Below are 22,552 nucleotides of genomic sequence, written 5' to 3'. Positions count from 1 at the left end.
TGAGCCACTCATCCATTCAACCATCCATCCATAATTTATACACTCATCAACCCAGTTATCCAAACAGTCATTCACCCAAGTATCCTTCTGTCAAGAATCTGTTTCATCGTCAGGCTTGTCACATGCCTTTTTCTCAGGTCTATGCATCAGTTTGTGTTACATATGTATGTCTGCTTGATTTCCTGTCTGCCTCTTCACTTACACTGTTTCCACTTGGAATTCTATACACTATGCTCCAGAGGCTTGTTAAAAGTGTGTTCCCTGTGTTACACCATCCCTTTCAAAATCAGGAAAGTAAGATGTACTTCGCAGTGGACAAATATGTGTTTTTCTGGTTGTAAAACGCGTTCTACTTTGCTAATCGTGACACGCGCCAAAGGTGGAAGCACCTAGATTAGTCTGTTTTAGAAATGCCTTGCACAATAATGCAAAAACGTATGTACAAAAGCGAATATAATATCCGCCTACGGGTGAGCAAAGTGTTAGTGAATAGTGCCTCGAGGCACCTGAGTACTTTAACATCATATGGGGTTGACACATTTTAACTGCTCTCTTTTGTTTACTTTTCCAGCTTTTGTAAAGCACATCATGGCCAGCTGAACATATGGTGAGCGCATTTGTACTGCAGAGGTTGCCTACATTTGTTTCTGTATAAAAAAGGGTTTTTATATATGATTGTCCTATCGTATTTTTGTTTTCTGTGTTGTGTTCGAGAGCGGTTAATGTAATTCCCCTTTAAAATTGAACAGAAATATAAGATGGCGGCTCCACGAGGGAGTGCTGCTGGGCAGTGAGACGGGGCAGAGGAGGGGCAGGGGAGGGGCACGGTGGGGGGTAGTAAACTCTGGCTTACGGCCGACCGGAGTTAAGCGAATAAATAAATAAATAAATAAAACAAATTACATTGCGTGCGCTCCAACGCAAATGGCATTGCAGCCCACGCAATGTAATTCATTTTATTTATTTATTTATTTATTCACTGAACTCCGGTTGGCCATATGCCGGATTTACTAGCCCCCACCGTGCCCCTCCCCCACTCTGCAGCACTCCCTCGAGTAGGCGCCACTGATAAGATATCAAGATTATTTGCTGCGAGCACTTTCCTCATTGATGACTATGTAGGATATATTGCCAGAAAACAGATGTGCATTCTAACCCAACTCTGTGGCATTCATTTTAGGATGTAATGCTGAATGGACCAACCAAGATTTTAAGCTGTTACCATGAGGTCAGCCATCGATCCCTACAGTGGATCTAATGATCACCAGATCTGACTACACCAAACACTGGGTGCAGCATTAGTTTTCAAATCAAACGCCCTTTCTTAGTTCTAATGTGATCAGGGGCTGTATGACGGAAAGTGCCCAAGAGTGTAATGGGCGTGCACGCCCACTTTGTGCACCAATAGGGCACTTTGGAATTACAGAAAGGGCTGCAAACACTTGAGCGACCCCTTCTGACATACTGATAGCAGCTGTGCACATGTAGCGCCAGTGCTTTTGTGAGAGGGTGTTCCTTCATTTGCATGGCCCATGGACTGACGCAAATGAGGGAATCACTTTGCCTGTGCACCCATGCCATTTAGTGAAGCTGGTGCCGAGGCAAACATGCCCTTAGGAGGCACACTGAAAATCTTTACACAAAAAGATGTCACACTGCCAGTGCACACATTTGAAGGCAGCCATTTCAAATGGGTAAGTGGGGGTCTGAAGAACCACCCAAACATCCACTTGCAGGCGAGTCTACCCCTCACTGTACCCCCTGCAATGGATCTTTAAACCCTCTTCAAAGTGTAGGCTCATTGCCACCTGCACAGAGAAACATGGAGAAACTTTGAAGCAGCCGCTACCTTTGAAGCAGCCGCTCCGTATTTCACTTGAATGTGTTGCCCAAAGGCAGTGCAAGTTTGCGGCTGTCCTGGCGCAGCGCATTCATCATAATAGGATGCCCGGCACTTGATTACTCCCAACGCACCTGTTTGAAGGGGCTCCATGGCACAAACCAGGAAAGTAGTACACCCTGGTTGTAATGCTGGCCCAGCTGGAAATGAGGCTGTGCATTAAATAAACCAAGTATTGCATCACACAGCCATCTAACAATATTTTTACATTTTTAAGCACTGCTGTCAGAGAAGATTCACATTGGGGTAGTTCTCAAATAAAGGAAGGCACTGAATAAGACAGAGAGCTATTTGCAGTCACCAAATGAGACACTTTAAGTCATGGAACGCGAGGCCTTGAGTCAAGCTGGATACAGAATTTTGACAGTATGACACACCAAAGCATTCAATATATGGCTTTCTAGAGTATCAAGGTTAACATCGTCTAAAATCCAGTAATTCCCCGGGTATTTCCTAGCTAATTTATGCGGTTTTGTTGTGTTTTTTTAGAATTTGACACGCGTGGGGTCTTTGCCTATAATTGTTTGATGTTACTTCCACTCTTTAGAGTGTCTCCTCGTGTACACTCTTGATAGTGCCTACGGGGGTCTCTTGTTTTTACAGTACACGAACTGTAAATATTTAAATGTTAGCACAATGGCTTATCGCTTTGATGAAATGGTTATAAGGTTAAAGAGAGTGCCCTGCCTTTATTTATAATTACTAAACTCCATGGAATTTTCAAAATGTATATATTTTTAAAGAGGCAATCTTGTATCTGTTATGGACATAAAGTATTCCACATACTTCTAATATGGGGTCAGACTGTGAGATTGTGGCTAATACCAATGTGTTCCAATGACGCACAGGGCACGGTGAACTATCACAGTCAATTACCACAACATCGTATATTCCTTGAAGTCAAATATGCAGATGTTGTTTGCTTAAGTATTTTTTGTTGAGTTTAGAGAAAATGTCATATAGATTAGTTACACAGATGCTTTAGAAGGGAAACAAAGAATTGCTGATCTGGAGGCAGAGTTTGCCTCGCAAGGAGATGGCTGCCTTTCCAAGAGGCTCCTTGGAACACCAGCATTATCCTGCAGAATTCTTCCAGCTGGGGACTCCTGGGACCCTAGAGGCAGTGCTGTTGTGACGCCGCAAACTTTAAGTTATCCTCCCTGCCCGGACGCAGACTCGGTGCATGCTGTTTGCTGGCCCCAGGGAAGGGGCCGTTCAGGCCTGATGTCATGGTGTGTGGCCTATCTATTGTGGGCTGTGCGTGAGACAAGTTGCACTCCCAGCAAAAATCCATCATGGTAATATTTAAATCGAATAGTGTGGCTATTATTCTCAGAGAGACCAGGTCAATCCACTGACATCAAGCTTGATAAGCCTTGGTTTCTTCCAGCCTTTCTGATTGTTGAAGGTCCCTTTCATATGGAGAGAGGGGGAAGTAAGATATTATTAGGAAGTAGAACACCTCTGTAGACTTTGAAATAGGAAGAAGTACAATAGAACTTTCACAGACCTGGAACAAATCTTGCAGGACCTGGGCGTCCTTTTACGATAGGACTTTCACAGACCTGGAACAAATCTTGCAGGTTCTGGGAGTTCTTTTACGATAGGACTTTCAAAAACCTGGACCAAATCTTGCAGGATCTGGACATCCTTTTAAAATAGGACTTTCAAAAACCTGGACCAAATCTTGCAGGATCTGGGCATCATTTTACAATAGGACTTTCACAAACCTGGGCCAAATCTTGCAGGATCTGGGTGTTCTTTTACGATAGGACTTTCACAGACCTGAAACAAATCTTGCAGGATCTGGGCATCCTTTTACGATAGGACTTTCACAGGCCTGGACCAAATCTTGCAGAATCTGGGCGTCCTTTAACGATAGGGCTTTCACAGACCTGGACCAAATCTTGCACATCTGGGCGTCCTTTTACAATAGGACTTTCACAGACCTGGACCAAATCTTGCAGAATCTGGGCATTCTTTAACGATATAACTTTCACAGACCTGGACCAAATCTTGCAGGATCTGGGCGTTCTTTTACGATAGGACTTTCACAAACCTGGACCAAATCTTGCAGGATCTGGGCGTCCTTTTATGATAGAACTTTCACAGACCTGGAACAAATCCTGCAGGATCTGGGCATCCTTTTACGATAGGACTTTCAAAAACCTGGACCAAATCTTGCAGGATCTGGGCATCCTTTTACGATAGGACTTTCACAGACCAGGAGCAAATCTTGCAGAATCTGGGCGTCCTTTTACGATAGGACTTTTACAGACCTGGACCAAATCTTGCAGGATCTGGGCATCCTTTTACAATGGGACTTTCATAGACCTGGACGAAATCTTGCAGAATCTGGGTGTCCTTTTACCATAGGACTTTCACAGAGCTGGACCAAATCTTGCAGGATCTGGGCATCCTTTTTAAGGAGGAGAGTGGGCCAGCATACAGAAAGGCTGGGATTAAAGTGAGTCTTAAATCAACTGGGACAAGGACTGTTAGAACTGGGGGTCTCTAGTTGGCAGAGGTAGGTACCTTTGACCAAATAGGGACCCTTGCTTCCAGGTCAGGGAAAGGGTATTACATTACTGGATAACCCCTGCTCACCCCCTTGGTAGCTTGGCACGAGCAGACAGGCTTATCTCAGAGGTAGTGTGTTAAGCATTTGTGAACACATTCAGTAATACAGTGAAAGCACTACAGATGGACACCACACAGGTTTTATAAAAATAAGTATTCTTTATATAGACTTAACACAAGACCACAAACGACAAAAATCCACAATACTGTACTCAAATTGACTTAAAGATGGTAGAATTAACTTAGTTCAGGTTGATGGTAAATGCGACACAGTTCTCACAAAAGTACCTGGATGCGTAACGCAAAATAAAAAAAAGGCTCACAGTGTTGGCGATGCATCGGTTCCTTGCTTCGGGGGAGACGATGTGTCGCGCCTCAATGCTTGCGCAGAGTAGGGGATTCCTCTTGATCCTTACCGGAGAGGAGGTGATGCGTAGATTCTCGTGCTGCAGCCTGGTTGCGATGCAGCAAGATGGCTCCTCGATGCAATGCGACAATCCGGTGCGATGCGATAAGATGGCGCCCTTGATGTGATGATGTGAAGACGTTGCGTGCATGCCCTGGCAGCCTTGCGGCGACTCTGTACTTTGGAGCCGCGACAGGCCCTGTGACACGCTTCTTCGATGATGCGATGGTGACCCTCCCGGTTGCGACACACTTCTCTGGTGATGTGACAGCAGACAGCTGCGATGAAGGCACGCTTCTGGGAGATGCGGCTGCGGCACGCTTCTCCGGCGATGCAATGACTACAGCTGCGGTGACGACACGCTTCTTCTTGTTGCGTCGCGCTTCCAGCTCCCAGCGACACGCAGGCTTCTGCAGATAGAATTCCCAGCAAGGAAATTCAGAGGGGAGCTGGTGGTGAAGTCTGTTGTCCCTGAGACTTCAGCAGGAGGCAAGCACAAGTTCAAGCCCTTGGAGAAATATTCAGCATGATGATGAAGTACACACAAAAGTTCCTTCTCCTCTCCTTGGTACTGAAGATACCACTGTAGGCCAACACAGCACACTGGCAGGGACGCAGTCCACTCCAACAGCTTCCTTTGGTTCTTCTCCTTGGTAGAGGTTTCATCTTGTTGTTCCAGAAGTTATCTAAAGTCTTGGGGTCTGGGTCCCCATATTTATACTACTTTTCTCTTTGTTCTCTGAAGGCAGAGAGGCCCTTGCCTAGTCCAAGCCAGTTCTGTGCAGTCCTGGAGCACTTTGTTTACAAGACTCCTTCTTTCCTTTGAGAGTGCAGGGCAGAGACATCAGACGCACCACAGGAGGTGGAGCCAGCATTGTGGAGAGAAGGCACAGCCCTCTTCAGGTCCCAGGTGTAACTCCTCCCACCCATCTACATGTAGATCTTCCTATTCAGCCCTGTGCTGACTCACCCTCTCTCCTGGACTTACCCAGCCCCTTTCCCTCACAGAACCAGACACACGATACACAACGTAGCAGAGGCAGGCTTGGACAAATTAAGCAAGAAAATACTTCTTTCTAAAAGTGGTATTTTCAAACACAGAATGTTAAAACCAACTTCACTAAAAGATGTATTTTATCATTCGGAGTTCAGGCATACTAAAGTCGAATTTCTACCTAGTTCCCTGAGTCAGTTAGGATTATAAAATGTAATAATCAAACTGCCCATTCTGGCCTAAGGGGACAGGTAACCTTGCAATAGTGAAAAACGAAAATGGCTGTAATTCACTACCAGGACATGCCACACACACCAGGGCATGTCCTACCTTATACTTGCAATGCACCCTGCCCTTGGGCCTACCATAGGGGTGTCTGATATGAAGATAAGGGAAGTTTTAGGGACTGGCAAGTGGGTGCACTTGGTCAGTCAGCATGGCAGTACCAGACTGCACATAGGCTCTGTAATGGCAGACCTGAGACACACTTTACAAGCTGCTTCTGTGGGTGGCACAACTAGTGCTGCAAGCCCACCAGCAGCATTTGATTTACAAGCCCTGGGCACACATGGTGCACTCTACTAGGGTCTGACAGGTAAACCAAATAACCCAATCATGGAGTCACTAATCAGTACATCAATTTAAGAATAGGGAGAGCATATGCACTTTAGCACAGATCAGCAGTGGTAAAGTGCTCAGACTCATAAAACCAACAAAAACAGGTCAGACAGAATACAGGAGGAAGGGAAAAAGTTCAGGGATGACCCTGCAAAAAGGGCCAAGTCCAACAAGGACCTTTTCATATATTTTTAAAGTATGCCCAGAATACCAATAGTATTCTTTATGTACTCTTCCTTTTCTCTCTGCGCTCTTGCAAACTGAACCGTCTATATAAATGGGAGATGACAGAGGTGGTTACTTAACGTTGATGGTCGTGGGACATGTGCAGACCCCAAATAGACCCAGTGGAAAATCCTACATCCGTTAAACTCTAAACAACCTCCAAAAGACACAAACTATCTCATTGTGTTTTTTCAAGGCACATCCAGATTACAGCAAGGGTCCAGTGCTGACAATGGTTTCTGTCTTTGCCTACTCTCACATGATTTGGTCCAGCAGGAAACTGGAATTGACCCCAGATTCTCCTGTTTTGTACCATGAAATTCAGTCATAATGATTCAATGGACATCCAGATGGGCCAGGAGGCCCATGACTCACAGGCTGCTAAGCCCAGGGATTTGTGTGGATAGTCATCCATATGAGTGTTTCTCACAAACTCACCCAGATGAGAAGCTTCAGGAAGCAGCAAGGAACTAATGTGCCAATGGTTTCCGTCTCTTACCTGCTCCATGGTGGGCGATTAATTAATCTGTGCAGGTAGGTGTCCACCTCACATTTCAACATTCCATTGCCGGTGCCTGTTGCTCAGCTACTCTCTGTAATGTTGCCCTTCCAAAACTCTCACAGCCGCAAAGCATCAGTTAGTGTGCTGGCAGCTAAGTGTAGTGCAGCCTTTGCAGCACACCAATAGGCAAAATGGTCTGACTGGAGTTGGTGATGGATGACGAGCACACTATCAAGGGAGGATCTATTTATGGCCAAACAATTTCAGATTCAGGCAGCCAGGCATGCAAAAGGTACAAACGCACTTTACTGTGCTCTTCATATGCCGTGCCTTGCTGAAAACGTTGTCCTTCGCCGTTGCTGTCCCAGCCGGCCTGGCCCTAGCTTAGCCACAATTATCCAATCAGAATGAGAAATATTCTATAGTCCCGGCCCTGTAAAATAAGTGCCTGTGCTAAGCACCGGAAACCGCATATAGAAAAAAGGTTTTCCCCAGTTGCTTTTAGGTCCAAGAGGGGGGAAGAAGAACAATTACACAAGGTTTCAGCCTCTTATCTGACCTATCACTCTTTTGTCACCGGTAAGTACTCACGAAAAACTTATTTGTATAAGTGCATCAATAATTCCCAATAATCAGAAACAACTCATTGTCTACAAAAAAGTTCTTTTCGTCTTTTGTTTTTTTATTTATCAAAAAATATCCGTTTTTCATGTTTATCTTCTCTGTATTTTCTCTTTTGATGTACAATTAATCATAAAACATTTATATGCACACAATCATTGATGTGGACATTATACACATTGTTATCAAGTCACAGTTATTGGACAAATGAGAAATTATTGATGCACTTATATAAATACGTTTTTCGTGAGTACTTACCGGTGACAAAAGAGTGATAGGTCGGATAAGAGGCTGAAACCTTGTCTAAGCACCGGAAACCACCAGCACAAATTGAGCACCGGCTGGGTGTTCTTTTAAATGCAGGGGTAAACCTCCAGTTGCCCCTCTATGTTTCAGGACTCGACTCTCTGTTCTACTTTTGCAATCGGTGTTTTTGTTTCTAGTCCCTCCATGTCTCTAGTGGAAACAGACTATCTTCTTTCTCTTCCCCTCCATAACTAGCCCTCTTCTCGCACTTCCTTTTTTATTTCAGTTACCTTCTTTCACAACAGCTACCATGCGTTTCCTAGGGTTCTTAGTGCTATGTTTTAAAATACCAAAAGAGCAATTATTACCAAATATTTCCATTTACGTTTCTTTTCACTGAATTTGTTTAAACACGGCACATTTAAATTCACTTTTTACCATTCATTCAAATATGCCACATTTTTTGTATAATTGTTTCGGATGATACATTTATAAAGAATATTTAGATTTCCCTTTCAACTCCTCGAGATGGACTGCATCTTTATAGAACGAGATCATGTACAGAAAACTGTGGCAACATATTTTGCCTGCATGTTCAGTGGAGTGGCTAGGCCAGAGAGAAATGAATTGGGTTATGGTGATTTGAGTTTTGACAAACTTTCAAAGTTTTTTGAGCTTCAATTTAGACACAGTTGACCCCAAAACTAGATCCACAAGTTTGCATATAATAACACCTTTTTTATTATAAACACTGTTGGGAATGCATATTCTTGTTTAAACGGCCTATAAACATCGGAAACTAAATTATATAGTTTATGGAATGGTGTATGGGTATATTCAGGGTGGCTAGAGGTGGTTTGGCCTGTTGTGATTGTGGGTTGCATCAAATCACTCCAATCTCATGCAGTCTTTCCCACAAACCTATTAAAATGATGCTTGTCAGCAGTAGTAGGAATATAGGGGCATATCAACAACAACCGGCGATAATTATCTCTAAGCGCACTTAGCGCTAGGATAATTATCGCCGGCTAGCGTTGATTTTTATCGCTGAGATAGCGTGCTATTAGCAACGCTTATCTCAATAGCGATAAAAATCCTCACGCTAACAGGCTAACGTGAGATTATCGCTGGAGACCCAGCGATAATCTCACGTTACCTTGTTGATAGGGACAGGCAAACTTAGCCATGATATCCTCCTTCCATAGGATATCATGGCTAAGTCAGAAAAATACCAGATGTAAAAAAGCAGCGTTAACCGCGGTTAGCGCTGCTTTTTTTGTCTCTAACAGGGTTAGCGACATTCTTGATAATAGGAGAAATGTCGCTTAGCGACATTTCTTCTATTATTTTACTCAGGAACGCCCCCTTTGCATCTCATTAGAGATGCAAGGGGAAGCGTAGAGTAAAAGGGTGCTAACATGCACATTTGCGTGTTAGCACCCTGTTGTTGATAGGGCGCTAGTTTTATCTCTGCTTTTTTGGCTTTTAAAGCCAAAAAAGCAGAGATAAAGCCCTTGTTGATATGCCCCATAGATCCTACCTGACATTTACTTGAGTCGCCGTCGACCATTTGCACTGAGACCATCAAATTATAGAAAACCATGCTTCCACGAATAATTTTAGTCTTGGGGTAAAATAAAAAAAAACTTCAATGACCTGATTATGATTGAAGTGGAAAATTCTGATTTTGCGCAGTCTGGAGTTCACGGCGAGGGGAGTAGTTACTACATGTGGTAACAACTCCCCGACCTGCAGTTTTTTATCCTGGCAAAATTAATTGATGGGTAATAGTTGGCTAACCACAAATCCGTGCAGATTGGTGCATTAAACACTGGTTCTCCATGGTATGCCTAATTTGTCCTGGACCAACAAGTAATAGGGAGTGTAAATCCTCTTTCCCGGGTTAATGATGTTTACGGAGGCTGTAAATATTTGCCCGTCCTTACAGAAAACCGGAGCTGAATAGCCTGGAGAAATAATTGTTCAAGTGTGTCAACAATGGAACCTTAAAAATCAAAATACGTTTGTATCTAATGTTAGAAGTATGCATTTCTACTACAAATCGTCTTTGTGGGTTACAAAGAAAATGGTACAGAAGCACATTATCAAACTAGAGCAACCATGGCTGCGGTTGATTTGGAGAAGAGCAAAAGGAACAAATGATTAATGGAATGCTGAACAATGCAAACATTCTCCCCAGTTACAAATATCTAGGTTTAATCCATCGCTCTTTTGTTCACCATGCCACTCCATTTTGGACCCAGCCATATGCAAATCAGTCTTCACCCTGTTTCTCATGGGAACAGTCCAGCCGGAACTGCCAAGCTAGATCCTCCCTGGACCGTAAACAAGCATCCTGGGACCGGTTTCGGGATAACACCCCTCATCAGCCAGGCTAGCTGGAATTCAGTGGCGCAGTGAGCATGATACGCACGGCCGCAGCACGATGATTTGGAGAAGGGCACGTGGAGCAGAGAGATGTCCAGCAAAACATATTAACATTCACACAAGGGTTTATTGGAGTGTTGAGGCCACTGTTGAAATCTGTGATGATAATGATCAACTCTAGTCTCTGCGGATCCTTTAGTGAGGTGGTTGATATTTTTTTTATAAACTTCCTTTATTGATTTTTGCTTTTACATAAATTCAAATGTAACATAAAGCTAAAGCCTATTAGTGTCTGATATCAACCCACCATATCGCATTACAGCCCAGGACAAATGCGGCATGGTCATGGTACATATGTACCCCACGGAGCCATCAACAGTTGTCAGGGAGTGTGCGGTCACATGGGAGATGGATTCAAGCTGAGGACGCCATATCTTGGCGTAATTCTTACTTGCACCTCTGTTTTGGTATGGCAATTCTTCTAATTTGGCACAATGATCCAATCTTCTAATGCATTTGGTAGCCATGGGGGTTCACTCTCTCACCAGATGTGCTATAGCTGTCTTTGATAGTATGTGTTCTATGGCCTTTAAAGTATAGACACTGCGCAGGCCACTTAAGTTGTCCATGAACCCCAGCAGTAGAATATTTGGATCTAGTGCTAGCGACATGCCCATGACACTCCCTAGATTCCTGTTTATCATGTAGCAGTACCTTTGGACTGCTGCACACCCCCATACCATGTAGTAGAATGTTCTAGGCAACATTCTTCACCTGAGTCAGTTCAGATTGAAAGCCATACACATACTTTGCAGCCTCGCAGGCCCATAGTAGTAGTGGTGCAAGTATTGCAACTGGATGAGCCTGAGATACATGGAGAGCGCAAACACTCAAGGGGCCAGTTTGGCTTCAGCCCATTCAGTGTTCTCCAGCCCTCCCAAGTCTGCCTCCCAGTCCTCCCTAAATTTCTCAAGTTGGTTTGGCAAAATACACACAATGGTTTTGTACATTTGAGAGAAAACCCCTTTTCCAAGCTTATCTGGCCCAACCTGAGCCTCTAGGGAGCTGTGATCAGGCAATGAAGTGAGTCTGTCCCGAAAGATGGCTTGTGTATGTCTAAACTGTAGATAGCGATAGAATTGTGTTTTGAGCGCCTGAAACTCCGCTGACAGTGCCTCAAATGTTTTAATGTGAGTCCCCTTCCAGACATCCTCTAAGGTAATGATACCAATAAGGTGCCATGGGAAAATCTCTGGAGCCTTGACGCCAGAGACGACCAGGTGTCCAGCCACAGGAGAGTCATGACTGTTAGGATCTGATGCCATTTAATTTGCTTAAGCGCTGCTCGCTAGCAAAGTAGGGAAAATCTTGCGATGGTGGTAAAGAGTGGGGTAGGGTCCCACTGTATAGTAGATATAGGATCCCTTGGGCCTCAATGGACTCCTACTCCAATGTGTAAGTAGGATCGTGCTTGTCCCAACTCAGCCAGTCATTCATCAGAACCATCTGTGAGGCCCAGAAGTACCGCTAGATGTCTGCTCAGCCCGGGCCCCCAATGTATGGCGAATGTCTGCACTTCACAAAAGACACCCACGGGGTCTTTCCTGCTCAAAGGAAAGTGGCAAGGGCTTACTGAAAGTCGGTGAAGTGTGAGGAAGAGGGGGTGTGGGTAGTGCTGCAGGATGAAGAGGAAGCAGGGAGGGAGATCATTTTAAAATGGCCCCACAACCTGTCATGGAGAGCGGCATTGATGCTCACACTTTAAATTCTCTCCTAGCCTTGGCCAAAAGTGCACGTTGTTGAGGTAGCAACAGCTTTGAGAGGAGTGTGCTATTATCACACTCAAGTACCAAAAATGGTCCATCTCCACCGGCATTCTGACATCTACCCCACTTGTGGGAAAGTCAACTCTGACTGGTGCCAATGTGGACTTTTCCCAATTCACCCTCAGCCCAGACGTGTTCCCATATACTCGCAGAACTCCATGCACAAAAACAACCAGATTTCAACGCAGGCACCCTTGCATAACGTTGCAAGGGTGCCTGTATTGGCGCTATGCTGCCATTTGTGGGCCAGCACAGTAAATGAGGACAGGAACACGCTGTATCTCATAGATAAGGAGCATTCCTGCCCTTTTCTTATGATGTAGGGCAGCGAAGCAGGAAGGCTTGCAGCGCTGCCCTACATCTAAAACGTTGTGAAGGAGGCCCCCGTATGTTTTCCCCTGTTAAATTTCATCAGGTTTGACCTGCCAAATGGAACTAATCTTGGGTTATCTAACGCATCCGAGCGGGTGGAATTATTCACTATTAATTGAAAAGAGGTAAACCGAGCACAACAGCTCTTATATAAGAGGGTCAAATAAAGTCCAAATATCCGTTCTATGTTCGTTTCTTCTTCTTTAATTCAATCTTGTCACATATATTTCTTATTCCTGTACATATTCTTCAAGCTAATGCCTACAAGCCAAGCCAACATGTGTTTCGTCCCCAAGGCTATCAGCCCAGGACTTCATCAGGGCTAGAGACAAAAAATAGGCTACATTGTATTACATAGTTCCAACATTACACATATTGTTCAAGTGGTAAACTTAACTCTACCCACACCACATGTGTGCATTCTGGTTAATTAATTGCGCAGTGTTGTAGAAACCGCATTATAAACACACCAGAAACAAAAGGGCAACTTTTTGCAGTAAAGACACTTGAAGTAAAAAGATGTCCTTCAGCCTAAGATCTCAACAGAAAAAGAAAAGAGAAAGAAAGCCTACAATGTGCACTGTGCACCCCAAGTGACGAAAAAAGAACAGAAAATATAATTGTTTGAAAAGTTGTTCTATGTAATGAAAACATAAACCGTGAGTTAATGCAAAAAAAGAGAAAATAAACATAAATAAATATAATAAAGTAACATACCTATCACGAGAAAAGACAAGTTCCATAACGGAACATGAGACAGAGTACAAAACCAAAAGACGACCACCATAAAACACTTGACAATATCCAAACCCGTGTCCATGCGACAGTAAAGGAGAAAACAATAAATACGGTAGTTTAACACTTACCCAAGTACAAAAATCAATATCAAGGAGAAAATGAAATGCAGTCTTCTATACCCTGTAAGGTCAGAAGACGTCTTATAAACCAATCTTCATCATACGTATCAGTATATTCTAATATATAGGTATAAACCATAATAAAAAGGGATCTGACCTCTATAGTTAGACTTATAAGTAAGTCAAACAAAATGTCCAAACTAATCAGTGCTAGATAGTAAAGCAAAACCGTCCTATACTCATAAGATCAGTAATGGTATTGATCTTAAATACAAGTTAATTATTCACTAGCCTTGCAATCAGGCCCCTAGAGTTGACGGGGCTAAATGTTCACTATAATATGATGGAACTGAACTCCAGTGACCTTACCTATGTAGAGTGATGTGTAAAAGCTTCAATACTATTACAAATATGTTCATTTTTACTTCTTTTTTAGGCTAAGACATTTCCTATACAGTCCTGATGGCACCTGATACTTCAGACGGTCACGCTGTGTTTTTTTCTGGAATTTCCAATTACTAAGCCGAACCTTACAGTGATTTATTTGTTTTTTACAACATTTTTGCAACAAGAAGAACATCACCTCAAAGACACCGCACGCTGCCAGCGGATTTCACTACCGCAGATCATTTCTATACCTCCACAAGATGGCGCATTGTTTTCCCACAAATTACACTTGGTGGGTTCATCAAAATGCGCACTTCTCATCGTGAGTCATTATTTTTTAACGAGGGTAGCCTTTTAAATGAAAGATCTCATGCACGCTGGTTCTTGTTTATCTGCTGCACAGTAAATTGAGAGAGAGTTTTAATATACATTGCTATCAAAATTGTCTTGACATTCAGTAATGTATTCCACAAATATATATATATAGTCGAGCTCTTTTTATCATCGATAAAAATGCTCCCTGCCCTTTATTACTGTGTACGCTAGAGGAATTCTCAAATCCACACTCACATCAGTGTTCTTTGTTAAAATGCCGTTAGTTCGACATTATTTTTGGAAGCGAAATATCACATATATTAAAATTATTGTATGAAAACTCTGTATTAAATCTATCATTGTTTCGTAAAAACCCAATAAGATTGTGACTAAATTGTTTGTAATTAAACTCATATTTCTCAAATTGGAGTTGGTTGTTCATTTTTATGTTGTTGGGGCCTTCATATCCCTGATAGAATTGAATGTTCTTAAATTGGAAGTAGCTTTAGGCGATTACTTAGAGTTTGACGGATGTGATGTTTCCTACATTTGGCAGATGCCCTGTCCACCAAGTCACCCATTCCCCCCTGGCTTTTAGAGGTGCAGGAACTGCAAGCTTTCCGAAAGTGTAATTTTAGGGGCAGATTTACAAGCCCCTTGCGTCCCTTTTGCGCCGCCTTTGCATCACTTTTGTGATGCAGTGGTGGCGTAAAAAATGGAGCCAATTTACAACGTGACACATCTAGGGAGATGCGTGTCGTTGTAAAGCCCTGCGTCACATTATACCTGCGTCAGGTATAATGTATGCAGGGTGGGTGTTCCCACGCAGGAAAGCCTTGTAAAAGTGACGCAGTGAAATTTATAGGATTTTACTATATCACTTCTAGGACGCCACTACATCAAAACCTTATGCCTGCCAAGGAGTGATGCAGTGTAGTGGGAATAGGCCTCAAAATGCATTGCTGGAGTTGCGTCGTGCTTGCGACATGACTCCAGCTATGCGTTACTTTTGCCCCAACAGATGTGTCAAAATTTCAGACGCATCTATCAATCCTTGCGCCATGGTGCGCCATGTTATAAATACAGCGCATCCATGGTGGCGCAAGGGTTTCTCATGGTGGCTCAGGGAAAGTGACGCATCTCTACAGATGCGTCACTTTCTTGTAAAGCTGCCCCTTAGTTTTTCTGACTTTCAAATCCTTACACAGCAGCCCATCTTTCAGAGGGAAGTCAGCAGCAATGGATTGGCATGTCCTCCCTATTGTGGACACATTTTCCGAGGGATATTTTTTTCATGTTCCTAACCGCCACATAACCATGCTGGGTGTAAACATGAAATATCTCAGTGCCTCAGGGATACTTCTTATCTCTTTTACTAAATCAACACCCACTTAGGTAGTTTGTTTTTGAAAAAAAAGGATTCCTTTCCATTAACTCTTAAACGTTTGTGCCTGAAGAGAACCTTGGACACCAGTGGCTTTGACAGAAGGCTGAATATCAAACACTAGATCAAGCTTCCTTGGCTACCTCTCCACACTTGACAACCATGCTCAGTTCTTCGGCCTACTCCATGACCTGGTTCCATTTCTTCTCAATTACCCAACACAAGGTTTCACCAACATAATTATTTTGCATTTGTCTATCTCGTCGTATTCACCAGGGAATGTGGTAAGCAATATGCCCGGGAGGAAATTGCTGCCACAGAAGTGTAACACAGACATGTGAATGGAGTCTCCTTAATACCTCTGTAGTCTTACTACTGCCACCATTGCATGAAACATGTACAAAAAGTTTGTGATCCATCACAATCATAAAATATTGTCCCCCAAAAAATGATTTAAACTATCCACAATCAAATAGCATGCCAACATTTATTTTTCAGTAATGAAATAGTTCTGTTTAGCCTATCAAAGCATTAGAGAAGTAGACATACTAACTGGGGAACCAAAAGATGTCATAGCAAAAATACTCAAACAGCCCACTACTTTTCCATGCTCTTCTCTGTGCTCTTCTGCCCCATTTCTTCTCTGTGCTCTATCGTTCTCTTTCTATCCATCCATCCATCCATTCTTTCTTTCTCTCTCCTACTCCGTCTCTGATCTCTCATGTTCTCGTCCCCTGCGGTGCCTGCAGCAATTCATCTTGGGGAGCTGAAAAAAATGACAGGCAGCAGCCCTAGACTTTAAGAAGAGACCTCCAATGACTCCAGCCCACCCTGGAGATGGCTGATGGAAAATCTCGCAGGTCCAGCCCTGATAGTTATATCTTCAAAATTGTTCGTCACCTGATTAAAACACTGTCCTATCATATGCCCTGGCATTATGAGGCATAACTCAAGGGCATCCATAATGAAACCACAGTAAAGTATCAGAAAGCATAATATTATCTGTCTCTTGGTATTCTATTCAAAGGACACCCCTCTCCGACTAATTCCTTCAGTGTCTCTGACAGTCTGGTCAAATTGTGTACACCCACTGTACAATATTCGCAAGATCAGGGAAGGAAACTAAGGGGCATATTATCGAGGAAGAGCGATAAACATTGCTAAGCATACTTAGCGCTTTTCTGTTTATCGCCTTCTATCGCAGAATTACATTGCCGTGTTAGCGGTGTATTATCAACGCCTTGCGAACAGGCGATGTAATTCCAGCGATAGACGGTGAGAAACTGAAACATCGCCTGAAATCCAGTGATGATAATGGAGATGCTTGCTGATAGGGGAGCGTGGTCGTGACATGGCGATCCACCTCCCATTATCAGCATAGCTAAGTAAAAGCAAAACCAGACGTTAACTTCATGCGATAACCGCGGTTAGCGCGGTTTTTTACATCGCTGGGGCTGCATTGTTAATAGAGGGAAGTTCTGTTTGCCACGTAAATGAAGCAGACCTTGTGGGGAATGCCCATTTTGCATGTCATTAGCCATAATAATCCCTGACATGCAAAATGGTGAAAAAACGGCAACTGCATCAAGGAAACACGTGTTAGCGTGTCCTTGAAAATAGTGAGATAATTATTTCGCCGCTTTTCTGCCGAGATCGGCCGCTAAAGCAGCGAAAATGGGCTTGATGATATGCCCCCTAACTTCTATCAAACTATAGGAAAACTAGCATCTCTCATTGCAGTAACTCAATCTGGTTTGGACCTGATACCTTCCCTTGCACTTTCAACTTCATCAGGCAAAACCACAAACTTGTCTTTACTGATGACCATGCTACATGACTTAATAGTGCCTAGTACAGACTTAGGGATTATGGTGTATCTAGATAAATTAACACCAAAGAGTAGAGCATCACCTTTATATTCCTGAACACATTGTTTATCACCAAGCAATTCGTGCAAAATACTGAAACACAGCAGAGGCAGATGCTAAACAGAAGAGATGAATACACTCAATACCCAGGAATCTAAGCACAACTTAATTTGGTAAAATGCTGTTCAGAGGCATTCATTTCAATATTAGTAGGCAGAAAGTATAGTGAGCATGAGCCCATTCATTTTGGGAAAGGGCTGGCAATCTAAAACTGATGTTAGTTAAGCTGAGTAGATACACACAAACTGAAATTGCCCATCTTCATAGGTGCTATACAAAAAGGATTTAGCCATAATGTAGATTCCATAGGCTCAGTGACCTTATCGTCATGCAGCAATTCCAGATTGTTGGAAGCCCACACCTGACACCATTGGGGACATTTCACAATATACAACTCACAGTAACAGCACCCCCCCTACTTCAGCTTGATTTTGTGCTGAAAACCAACTAGCTTAGCAAGTTTACAGCAGATGTCTTGCAATTGTGAATTTATGTGTTGAAATTGGTACTTTTCCTGATCTTTCAAAACCTGCGTTTCTAGACGAGGCATCAGAAAGATGATTACTTCAACCAAAACAACTCTAGATCTCCCTTAGAGACATACACATCATTTCCATCCTATAACTTGGGAATATAAGCATAGCCCAAAAAACCAAAGCTTATAGAACTACAATCTAAACATACTATATGCGGTAGCACCAAACGATTATTACCTCTTCAGCACCTATTAAACAGTGCTTCATTAGTAATGGTAACTCTTGCAGATGAATCCATCAAACAACACAATCTGTCTTTTGGCCAACATCTTCACAGCTACAAAGCAGGGTGACATTGTCACATGAGGCACTTGCATACGTTTATGGAATGGATGTCTCTTCACAATGGCAAGCTGATTTTCTAACCTTTTGACAACTTATGTAAATCGCAAAAACAACAGTTGATGGACAGAATGCAGAACAATGTCATACATTCACCCCAGTACAGAGATCAGGGCCTAAATCCATCGTTTTTTTGCTCACCATGCCATTCCAGTTTGAACCCAGCCATATACAAATCAGACTTGACCCTGTGCCTCATGGGAACAGTCCAGCCCGAACTGCCAAACCAGGTCCTCCCTGGACTGGAAACAAGCATCCTAGGACCGGTTTCGGGGTTTCACCCCTCTTCAGCCAGGATAGCTTGATTCCAGTGGCATGGAGAACACGGAACTCACGCCTGAGCATACCCGTCCCACTCGGGGTGACAAATGCAAAAACAACAGTTGATGGACAGAATGCAGAACAATGTCATACATTCACCCCAGTACAGAGATCTGGGCCTAAATCCATCGTTGTTTTGCTCACCAAAAACTGGGGTGGTGGAGTGAGGTACAGAATGATGATGGATTAAACCCAGATCAGTTGACTGGGGGTGAGTGTTTGATTTGCTCAAACGCTCCGTCCATCATACCCTTTGGTATCGCTTTGTTTGCCCTAAGTTGGCAGGGTATGCCCAGACGTGGGTCCCTTGCTCACTTTTTTCCACTGGATTCAAGACAGCCTGGCTGACGAGGGTTATGAACCCGAAACCAGTCCTAGGTTGCTTGTTTCTGGTCCAGGGAAGACATGGTTTTTCAGTTCGGGCTGGACTGTTCCCATGAGGCACAGGGTCAGACTGATTTGCATATGGCCATGTCTGAACTGGGGTGGTGGAGTGAGCTAAAGAATGATGATGGATTAAACCCAGATCAGTTGACTGGGGGTGAATGTTTGATTTGCTCAAACGCTCCATCCATCATACTCTTTGGTATCGCTTTGTTTGCCCTAAGCTGGCAGGGAATGCCCAGACGTGGGTCCCTTGCTCACTTTGCCACTGGATTCAAGATAGCCTGGCTGACGAGGGTTATGAACCCGAAACCGGTCCCAGGTTGCTTGTTTCCGGTCCAGGGAAGACATGGTTTGGCAGTTCGGTCTGGACTGTTCCCATGAGGCACAGGGTCAGACTGATTTGCATATGGCCATGTCTTAACTGGGGTGTTGGAGTGAGCTAAAGAATGATGATGGATTAAACCCAGATCAATTGACTGGGGGTGAGTGTTTGCTTTGCTCAAATGCTCCGTCCATCATCCCCTTTGGTATCGCTTTGTTCGCCCTAATTTGGCAGGGTATGCCCAGAAGTGGGTCCCTTGCTCACTTTGCCACTGGATTCAAGATAGCCTGGCTGACGAGGGTTATGAACCTGAAACCGGTCCCAGGTTGCTTGTTTCCGGTCCACGGAAGACATGGTTTGGCAGTACGGGCTGGACTGTTCCCATGAGGCACAGGGTCAGACTGATTTGAATATGGCCATGTCTTAACTGGTGTGGTGGAGTGAGCTAAAGAATGATGATGGATTAAACCTAGAGCAGTTGACTGGGGGTGAGTGTTTGATTTGCTCAAACGCTCCGTCCATCATCACCTTTGGTATCGCTTTGTTCGCCCTAAGTTGGCAGGGTATGCCCAGACGTGGGTCCCTTGCTCACTTTGCCACTGGATTCAAGGTAGCCTGGCTGACGAGGGTTATGAACCCGAAACCGGTCCCAGGTTGCTTGTTTCCGGTCCAGGGAAGATATGGTTTGGCAGTTCGGGCGGACTGTTCCCATGAGGCACAGGGTCAGACTGATTTGCATATGGCCATGTCTGAACTGGGGTGGTGGAGTGAGCTAAAGAATGATGATGGATTAAACCCAGATCAGTTGACTGGGGGTGAGTGTTTGATTAGCTCAAACGCTCCGTCCATCATCCCCTTTGGTATTGCTTTGTTCACCCTAAGTTGGCAGGGTATGCCCAGACGTGGGTCTCTTGCTCACTTTGCCACTGGATTCAAGATAGCCTGGCTGACGAGGGTTATGAACCCGAAACCGGTCCCAGGTTGCTTGTTTCCGGTCCAGGGAAGACATGGTTTGGCAGTTCGGGCTGGACTGCTCCCATGAGACACAGGGTCAGACTGATTTGCATATGGCCATGTCTTAACTGCGGTGTTGGAGTGAGCTAAAGAATGATGATGGATTAAACCCAGATCAGTTGACTGGGGGTGAGTGTTTGATTTGCTCATACGCTCCGTCCATTATCCCCTTTGGTATCGCTTTATTCGCCCTAATTTGGCAGGGTATGCTCAGAAGTGGGTCCCTTGCTCACTTTGCCACTGGATTCAAGATAGCCTGGCTGACGAGTGTTATGAACCCGAAACCGGTCCCAGGTTGCTTGTTTCCGGTCAAGGGAAGACATGGTTTGGCAGTTCGGGCTGGACTGTTCCCATGAGGCACAGGGTCAGACTGATTTGCAAATGGCCATGTCTTAACTGGGGTGGTGGAGTGAGCTAAAGAATGATGATGGATTAAACCCAGATCAGTTGACTGGGGGTGAGTGTTTGATTTGCTCAAACGCTCCGTCCATCATACCCTTTGGTATTGCTTTGTTCGCCCTAATTTGGCAGGGTATGCCCAGAAGTGGGTCCCTTGCTCACTTTGCCACTGGATTCAAGATAGCTTGGCTGACGAGGGTTATGAACCCGAAACCGGTCCCAGGTTGCTTGTTTCCGGTCCAGGGAAGACATGGTTTGGCAGTTCGGGTGGACTGTTCCCATGAGGCACAGGGTCAGACTGATTTGCATATGGCCATGTCTGAACTGGGGTGGTGGAGTGAGCTAAAGAATGATGATGGATTAAACCCAGATCAGTTGACTGGGGGTGAGTGTTTGATTTGCTCAAACGCTCCGTCCATCATCCCCTTTGGTATTGCTTTGTTTGCCCTAAGTTGGCAGGGTATGCCCAGACGTGGGTCCCTTGCTCACTTTGCCACTGGATTCAAGATAGCCTGGCTGACGAGGGTTATGAACCCGAAACCGGTCCCAGGTTGCTTGTTTCCCGTCCAGGGAAGACATGGTTTGGCAGTTCGGGTGGACTGTTCCCATGAGGCACAGGGTCAGACTGATTTGCATATGGCCATGTCTGAACTGGGGTGGTGGAGTGAGCTAAAGAATGATAATGGATTAAACCCAGATCAGTTGACTGGGGGTGAGTGTTTGATTTGCTCAAACGCTCCGTCCATCATCCCCTTTGGTATTGCTTTGTTCGCCCTAATTTGGCAGGGTATGCCCAGACGTGGGTCCCTTGCTCACTCTGCCACTGGATTCAAGATAGCCAGGCTGACGAGGGTTATGAACCCGAAACCGGTCCCAGGTTGCTTGTTTCCGGTCCAGGGAAGACATGGTTTGGCAGTTCGGGCTGGACTGTTCCCATGAGGCACAGGGTCAGACCAATTTGCATATGGCCATGTCTGAAGTGGGGTGGTGGAGTGAGCTAAAGAATGATGATGGATTAAACCCAGATCAGTTGACTGGGGGTGTGTTTGATTTGCTCAAATGCTCCGTCCATCATCCCCTTTGGTATAACTTATGTAAATCGTCCAACACATTTACACCCCCACCAGCCTCTTCCTAAATCACCACAAAAACACTTGACTGTTTTCCACTAAATATTGCAAAAGAAGATTATATTTCCTTATTAATCGAAAATCCAGACGTCTCTGGCCACCAAGCAATTGGCAAAGCTTCTACACTAAGACCACCGCTTCTTCGTGTGCTCCACGGAAACTAGAAAACTAAGGGGCATATTATCAAGCACATGCGATAAGCATCGCAAATCGCGCATAGTATGATTTTCATTATAGCCGTCTATCGCTGGATTTCAGTGCCAGGTGAACGAGTATTAACAAAGCTTTTCACCCAGGCGATGTGAAATCCAGCAATGCAGGGTGATAATATGCATTAGCGTGAGAAAAGCAGCGTAAAATGACCTGCGATAATGTAAACCTTGATAATAGGCAGGTGTGGACTTAGCCGTGAGAGCCACCTCCCATGTTACAGATGGCTAAGTCGGATTAATAGCAGGAGTTAAAATCCTGCGATAATGGGGCCTTAGCGCGACTTTGATCATCGATTCGCGGGTCTGGGGCATCCTTGTAAATATCGCGATGCAGTTTTAG

The 22,552-nt window shown here is 44.3% G+C and overlaps 1 protein-coding gene across 1 annotated transcript in view; it reads left to right on the top strand.

The window, feature by feature from the left end:
* Nucleotides 1-14,661, top strand: part of LOC146796256 (myosin light chain 1, cardiac muscle-like) — a 164,380-nt gene extending 149,719 nt beyond the window's left edge. Inside the window, exons 6-7 of the mRNA XM_085628748.1 lie at nt 572-607; nt 13,972-14,661. Of these exons, the coding sequence (XP_085484874.1) occupies nt 572-600 (29 nt within the window). The 3' untranslated portion in view covers nt 601-607; nt 13,972-14,661. The remainder of the gene's footprint in view (nt 1-571; nt 608-13,971) is intronic.
* Nucleotides 14,662-22,552: the final 7,891 nt, after the last annotated feature.

Source organism: Triturus cristatus, chromosome 10 (assembly GCF_964204655.1).
Source record: "Triturus cristatus chromosome 10, aTriCri1.1, whole genome shotgun sequence".
Taxonomy (NCBI): Eukaryota; Metazoa; Chordata; class Amphibia; order Caudata; family Salamandridae; genus Triturus; species Triturus cristatus.
The sequence above is the reverse complement of the archived record's forward strand: the minus strand, read 5'-3'. Positions and strand labels throughout refer to the sequence as shown.